This window comes from Podarcis gaigeae (genome assembly GCF_964106915.1).
Source record: "Podarcis gaigeae genome assembly, chromosome: 13".
Taxonomy (NCBI): domain Eukaryota; kingdom Metazoa; phylum Chordata; class Lepidosauria; order Squamata; family Lacertidae; genus Podarcis; species Podarcis gaigeae.
The window spans coordinates 25,776,608-25,784,798 of record NC_139689.1 but is presented as its reverse complement, the minus strand read 5'-3'; the positions used below and the strand labels follow the sequence as shown (position 1 = coordinate 25,784,798).

The 8,191-nt window shown below is 39.0% G+C and overlaps 2 protein-coding genes across 2 annotated transcripts; both read left to right on the top strand.

Annotated features, from left to right (window-relative positions):
• Positions 1-431: 431 nt before the first annotated feature.
• LOC310830517 (olfactory receptor 6M1-like) lies at positions 432-1,469 on the top strand (the record flags this gene model as incomplete). The annotated part of the gene is made up of 1 exon (XM_083710297.1): positions 432-1,469. One exon carries the CDS (start codon positions 432-434, stop codon positions 1,377-1,379), a length of 948 nt encoding a protein of 315 aa, XP_083566423.1. The 3' UTR covers positions 1,380-1,469.
• A 5,351-nt stretch (positions 1,470-6,820) lies between these two features.
• LOC310829640 (olfactory receptor 5A2-like) lies at positions 6,821-7,759 on the top strand (the record flags this gene model as incomplete). Its single annotated transcript, XM_083708353.1, has 1 exon — positions 6,821-7,759. One exon carries the CDS (start codon positions 6,821-6,823, stop codon positions 7,757-7,759), a length of 939 nt encoding a protein of 312 aa, XP_083564479.1.
• Between the last annotated feature and the right edge of the window lie 432 nt (positions 7,760-8,191).

Sequence of the window (8,191 nt, the reverse complement as noted above, 5' to 3'; positions counted from 1 at the left end):
AGTAAATTTTCATTCACTTGCAACCCAGTATTTTAGACATATTTCAATCCTTTAATAGTATTTATATTCTAGCTTGTTAATATCTTCTACATATATGATACATTGCACACACACACACACACACACACAAATACACAAAAACACTTTTGTTACCTGATCATCAGGTAATAAGGAGGGCAAAATATGTTTCATCACTTCAGTCTTTGCATTTACATGCTTTGCAGAAACAGAAAACATGATCCCATCCCTACAAAGCAAGATCAAGTAATACATACAATACAACTATCATTTGCTTTTCATTATGCCACTTGTTTATGTAATATAACTCTGTGTGGAATATGGGTCTTCTATTTATTCTTAGCAATTGAGTTTACAATGCTAGTATTGATTATCATCCCTTCCCCTCCTTCCTTCATTCAGGATGCCATAACATGGAAATAGAGAATGTGACAAATGTCAGTGAATTTCTTCTGCTTGGATTTATGTATGAACCAAATGTGGAGATCATCCTCTTCATAGTTTTCCTTCTCATTTACCTGGTGACAGTGCTGGGGAATGCACTCATCATTGTACTCATCTGCACTGATCATCGCCTTCACTCCCCTATGTATTTCTTCCTCAGCAACTTGTCCTTAATTGAGATACTCATGACAACTTGCGTCGTGCCTAAAATGTTAGCCAATCTCCTGGCTGAAAGAAAAACTATTTCGTTTGGTGGTTGCTTTGCTCAGTCATACTTCTACTTCTTCATGGGTTCTACAGAGTTCATCCTTTTTGCTGCTATGTCCTTTGACCGCTACATGGCCATCTGCTACCCGCTTAGGTATCCCACTCTCATGACTGGGAAAGTTTGTGTCAATATGCTGATTGGCTCTTGGATCGGTGGGTTCTTCTCTGTGTTCTTGTCAACAGTGCTGAAAGTGAGGTTGCCTTACTGTGGACCTAATGTCATTAATCACTACTTCTGTGACAGTGCCCCTTTGCTACACCTCGCCTGCATTGACATCAGCTTTATCGAGTTCATAGATTTCATTGGGTCTTTGCTTCTACTGCTTGGCTCTCTCTCATTCACTGCTGTCTCTTACGTCTACATAATCAGTACCATCCTCAAAATTCCTTCTGCAAAGGGAAGGGAGAAGGCCTTTGCCACCTGTGCATCCCACTTCACTGTTGTCTCCATGGGCTATGGAATCTCCATCTTTGTTTATGTCAGGCCATCCCAGAGTGACACCATGAGCATGAACAAAGCATTAGCCATTTTCTCTGGCATCTTGACACCTTTATTGAACCCTTTCATCTTTAGTCTAAGGAATGAACAAATGAAAGAGGTGTTAAAAGATGTCCTAAAGAAGCTAACCTCCAGAATAAAATATAACTAATGTACTATATGTACTTCAGAATATACACCTTACATGAAAGTTCACATTTTCAATATAACAGCACAGATTGTATTGTCCATAGTGCATATTGACTGGGTTTTATGACTGTGGAGAATTGCCTTCTCCTACACTAATCTACAGAGAAACTTCTTCTCTAAAGATGTTCCCCACCATCTGAGGTTATGCGGGTTGTGAACAGAGAGTGAGAGTCTTTTCAGTTGCAGCACTATGCCCTTATTCATGACCAAGCTCTTCAACCAGCTATGGTCCAGGGGAGACTGATATACTGCCAGGTCCTCCTGTTCCTGTTCCTCTGTTCCTTGCAGCTGGATCCTCCCCCTTCTTAAGTAGATCCTTCCCCCCAAGTGCCCTTTTGGTAATAGAGCAAAACAGGCAAACTGTTGTTTGTTAAAGGTGCTGGGAGTTGTAGTTCTGTGAGGAGTGACTTACAGCTCCCAGGATTCTTTGAGGGAAAGCAATTCACTTTAAATGTATGGTGTGAATATGAGGGGAAGGGGGATACTTTGGTTTCACATATTTTGCCCCACACTCCAAGAGCCTTCATAATGTAACTTCTTCTAGAAGAACTGTGAGGGAAAAGAAACTGTGTTTTTCATCAGTGAATGGCTGTTTCTGCTTGCTTTTCCCCATACTCCAGCCATAAGAGTCTTTATAAGGGATCCATTTCCAGATTAAGTCTGAAGTTACTTTCTGGACTTTGTGGATCAGGAGTAAATGAAAGGTAGGAGGTTACTCGGCACTGATGCCATCAGTTTTGGTGGTGCATTTGGATGTGAAACTACTTGACTTGTTGAACTTTGCACTCTTAAATTTTCATGTATGTTAAATGAACTGTTATTTTTATTTAATATTAATTATCATCATCATTATTATTTTGTGTCATGAGGTATTATGTTTTGTAAATGTGCTTCTTCCTCTACGCCAGCTACAACAAAACATGTCTCTCCCATATTAGTCTCTACAGCATATGTATTTTTCCATTGCCTCCTGAGATAGAAGGATGCCAGCAACAAAATCTGCTCCGATATTTAAATATTTTCTGCTTCAAGCACAGATGTATTTGTAGAATATGTGGTTTATAAATAAATCAACTATGACTATATTAATTACCTGGAACTCTATGCTCTGGTTTCAGAGCTTTGTTCAGACACAGTAGGGATGCGTAACGAGGGGTGGTTGGATCAGTATATTTCTAGTCTGTATCACCATTGCATATATTAATTCAATTCTGCATTAGAGTGTAATGATGCTTACATATATAAATAAATTCATGTCAAAATATTAAGTTTAGCATTTGACAAATGTATTTTTCTCACAAAATGTATCTTTCTAAAAATAGTTTAAAATGAACATTTGATAATGCACTTACACATTTTACTTGAGCTGAGAACACTGTCACAAAGTTGGGAGAAGTGCAAAATCCACCTGATTTATTAATTTGGGAGGGGTGAATGGAGTCTTCTCATATTGAAATTCACAAAGTTCAAATTCTTCCAACATTCAGCATTGATCTTTGAGACTGTAAGACTGAATGTTGCCTATGGGCTGGCCCTGCCTAATGTCAATACTAGAGGCTTGGCCTTCTGTGGTTACTAACTCAACATGACCACACCTGCTGCACTTTGGCACCTAGCATTTCCAGAAAAGATGCAGACCCAGGCCCCACCCTCCAGTTCCAGCAACTCTCTACAGCAGAAAAGAAGAACTATCAGCCTGAGGACCTAATCTGGAAGACTGGGGCTTCCTATTTGTAAGGCCATTTCATTCAAGCCACACCCAGCTGTCCTGCATGTGAAGTCATATGTGACAACAGCTGAGGGGCAGCTATAGGTGGGACTTGGACAAAAAGGGCTTTGCAGGCACTGATGATCAGTTGGTTGTAGGGCTGCCCTATGTCCTGATTTTCCCAGACATTCCTGGATTTGAAAAGTGGAATTGAAATTGTCTGGGGGGAATTTCCAAAATCAAAAAAGCTCAACAACTAACACCCAGCTGGCGAATGGTACTTAGGAAGTACTGCACAGTAAGCTTTGCAAGCCTCCTTTGGAAATAAAATCATTCCCTGTTTTTAAAAGGAGCAGTTTTTCCCCTTTGCAAGGGAAGTAGTTTATATTCAAATTTCTTCCCCCAGCAAATATGTGGATTTTCACACAATGATATTTTTTTTAAAAAAAGACTTGAGGTACTACTGATTGATAGACTTAGTCATGAGCCTGTTTGAGTTTGCCTCATTGGGGGGATATATTATCCTTGTGTCAACCCCATAAGCATGGCTGTGACCCTCACATCTAGAAATGATTTTTTTTTTTTAAGTCTGTGTGCCAACCCCTGCTCCAGTCTCTGCCAAGTGGTAGCAAGATTCCAGAGGGTTCCATGTGCTCAAACAGGGTTGTATCTGGAAAATCAAGGCAGAGTGGAGACTAAAATCTTTAAGAAATATGGTTTATTGTAGAAATGCTTACACCTGGGTTTGGAGAGAATTTACAACATTTACATGTCAGCTTGTGGGGTCCTCCCTCTTTTTCTCCAACCTCTATTTACTCACCCCACTTATCTAGACCTCTTTTATTTTTCCAGAAGGGTACATTTTTCCTGTGTGGCATCATGCCTCCTGTAACCGTCCCCTCCCAATTCTGCTATTTACCCTGAGCTCAGGCAGAAGGTCCATTGTCCAGTAATTACACCTTGATGGCCCTTCTTCCCAGGCAGTGGCGTAGCGTGGGTTGTCAGCACCCGGGGCAAGGCAAGTAATTTGCGCCCCCTAACCCATGGATTTGCGCCCCCTAACCCGTGGATTTGCCCTAACCCCAGATGTTGCGCCCGGTGCGGCTGGCCCCCCCTGCACCCCCCACGCTACGCCACTGTTCCCAGGCGATTTTTTGGTTTAGTCTGGCACCTTCCCTTTCATACTCCAGACATTAACTAAATTCTGCCATATACTAATTTCTAACATTCCCTAACTCTAGCAGTTATGGGATCCTTTGCTCCCCAAGTCTGCTTCTCCAGATCTGTAACAATATAATATGGCCCTAGAAATCTCTTTAAAGGTTGACCATTTTAATGTCCCATAATCCTGTAAAAAAATTTTTTTTGGGGGGGGGGTCATAGTAGAAAGTAAGACGTGCAAAGTTAATTGGAGCCTTGAGATTTTTTAACTGCTAATAAAGCCATCATATAGAAGATAAAAGTAAATATGTAAGTTTTTTTTTAATTATCCTCTTCTGCATTCATGTAGCATGAACTGTATACAAGTTCATACTTATTCATACTTAATCATACTATTCAGCTTATCTCCTTAAGACCAAACACAATAGGAATTAAACACACTATGAGTTGGTTCCAGAAGAAGGTACTTATGGAATCAATGGGACTACTTATGTCTAATGTATTTCAATGAGACTACCTGTACTGTGCTTGGAGGTAGGTGGAACTGAAGGAATCTTCCTGGCTGGTTACCATTTTTTACAACTATTGAATCTCCAGAAGAGAGGGGAACTGTACTCTGGGAATGTAAATGTCAGACCCTCCAAGTGTCCCTATTTTCCAGGGACATCCTTGATTTAGAGAAGCCGCTTCGGTTTCTGATTCAATCCCGGAATGTCCCACTTTTCCTTAGGATGTATCTATTTTCATTGGCGAAATGTTGCAGGGTATGGAGTTATTCAACTCCCAATCCATCTGAAGGTAATCCTTTATAGAGAAGTGTTTTTTAAATGTTTTATTATGTTTTTAAGTCTGATTCAGGAGGGCTCTTTCATTTTTTTATGCTCTTAAAAGACTTTGCTTGTTTGAGAACTCAGTTCTGGTTCATTTCCTACACCCTACTCCTATATTTCATCTCCATTCTTTATTATTAACATCACATCTCAAAAGAAAATTTGCATGGCAGTAAGAGTGTCATTTATACACCTTCAAAGTACGGGTCACAATGCTTCCATTTGTCAGTGAATTTAAACACCAGCATTATTGTCAATGTAACATGGGTAATGAGCAATCGATGTACATATTAGGATTACGGTAGGTTAAGGTATTATAAGGAGAGTGTTTCAATTAGCCTTTTCTCTCTCCTGTCCCCTCCCCTAACTCCTGGAAATTACATTGAAATCCATGGGATTTCTTCTCAATAAAACTCTTAGAATTAAAAAATAATAAAAATTGAGGTTACAAGTGAATGGAGCAAAAGTGGCATGGAGATAATGGAATGTATACTAGAAAGAAAGGAATATTAATATATTGGTATAAGCACATCTCTTCAAATGTGCTTTTTGTCTGTGTTGGAGAGGAGCTTGTAGTTTTAAACAAATATGGTAAGCTTTGCTAGGCAAGAGAAACATGTAAACTGTAAGACGAGTGTGGTGGGCAAACATAAGCATCGACTGGCCAGCTTGATGCTGCTTTTACCAGTCATGTTGGATTGTGATAATACTGCAGATTTTTGTAGATTTATTGGACTTCATTAGGTTAGTTATATGTTCATTTTTTATCATTTTATTTTACAGCTCCCAGCCTGTCCGCTCAGTCACCCACCTAACCTAGTCTGCATTGAGTATATGCAAAGAAAACTAGTTTAAGGATATAATCTGATATCTAACTCCATGGGAAGAAACCCCTGCTTCTGTTGACCTCTGTTAACTTCTCTTAATCAAGGAGGGAGGAAGAGAAGAAGGAATACTATTTATACTCAGATGGGGAAAAGTGAACATAATGAGATTTATTTCTATTGTTATGATTAGGATGCATGCAAGTAAGGAATAGAACAATATTTAAAATTATTATTAAGGCGTATAACAAAAAACAAAAAATAAGATTAGAAAAACTATTAAAATAAAATTTCTAAATCATAAATGAGTTGCCTTCCAGATATTGTTGGGCTACAGTGACACCAATACTGACTATTTGCTGGTGGGAAGTTTAATCCAACAATATCTGAAAGCCAACCTGTACTATCGTTGCTCAAAATAACTTGGTTTTTAAAAATGTAACTTTTTAAATTTGTCTCTATTTATTCCCAGCTCTGCTCTGCTTTTATATCTGCTAAATTTCTAGTACCTGTATGATCAAAGAACTGTTCCCCCCTATATTATATAGTAATTGTTGCATAGATCACAATTTTATAATTTTTTCATAAAAAAGAAGTTACATCAGGAGGAAAACAACCTTACTGATCTTTTCCAGACATAGAATATGCAAAACAGCATAAAACTGAAAACTAAAACTTGACAAACTGATGGAGATATGTCTAAAGAAGTTATGCAACAATATTGCATAAAGTTTATATTGCATTTACTGAATGATACTTTAGAAGCAGGATTTAGGTTTAGGATATATTATGATACATCTATATTCTCACGTTCTAAAAAGTAGTTTTGTCTGCTCTTCTTCCAGGTTCCCCCCTCCCAATAGTTGGAATTGATGGCATTATGAGACCAACAAATGATACAGAAGGTTGGGAAATCATACTTTTGGGTTTTTCTAATCATCCAAAAATGGAACCTTTACTCTTTGCAATCTTCTTCTTTCTATATGCTGCAACCCTACTTGGAAACATTAGTATAATTTGCTTGGCCACAGCAGATCTCCATCTGCATACTCCCATGTATTTTTTCCTTCAACACTTGGCATTTCTGAACCTTTGCTACACCACTGCTGTAGTCCCCAAAATGTTGGCCAACCTGATATCCACCAAGAAAACTATATTGTATCACTTGTGCATGCTGCAAACGCATATTTCCCTCCTTATGGGAGCCGCAGAATGTCTCCTTCTAGCAGTGATGGCATTTGACCGCTATGCAGCAGTGTGTCACCCATTGCGTTACACCACAATAATGAGCTACCGTGTTTGTGTGAAGACTGCAGCAGCATCTTGGACCATCAGTTTTCTGGTCTCTGTGGTTCCACTCTACTTATCTTTGCCCCCTCTTTGTGCACCCTACGTTATTAATCATATTTTCTGTGAGCTCCCCGTTCTGCTGCACATGATCTGTACTGATACCTCTTTAGTGGAACTTCTGATGTTGATAGGGGGTACAGGCACATTAATGCTGCCCTTTATCCTAGTTCTGGTGTCCTACGGCTACATCATTGCTGCTATCATCAGAATCCGTACTACTAGTGGTAGACACAAAGCTTTTTCCACATGCTCTTCCCATCTAACAGTAGTGACCATCTATTATGGCACAGGAATTTTCATGTACATGAAGCCAAAATCATTTTACTCCCCTGAGAATGATAAACTGATTTCTATATTTTATGCAGTAATCAATCCTATGCTAAATCCCATTATATATAGTTTCAGGAACAAGGAAGTCAAAGAGGCATTAAAGAGAGCTTTGGGAAGGAATGTATTGACCAAGACATAATAGAAATGTATTGGAACAGTGTTCATCAATGGTACTGTATTTTAAAATATGCATTAAATTTCTTATAGTCCAAACAAGAATTTCATTATAAAGCATCTTGTGCTTTAGAATGTCCAGGGCCTGCAATAATGTAGAAACAATGAAGGATATGCTAAATTAATCAAGGCTAGTGGATTCATAAATTCCTGTGCTCTGAGGTAGAGGATGGTTCAATGAACACTAATATTAATTATCTGTGTAATGGGATAAGGGGCTGCTTGTGCGTGAGCGCTAAGACTCTCACTGTTTGGTAGTTAGTTTTAAAACTCTCCCTCTCCGCGGAGCCATCAGTGCATGGCTGCCTTAATCGCTGGCAGAATCCGTCAGTGGGCGTTTCCTGAATTTCTTCCAGCATAAAAGTTCTTTGACAGAAAGTCTCCTCCTTGATTCCCT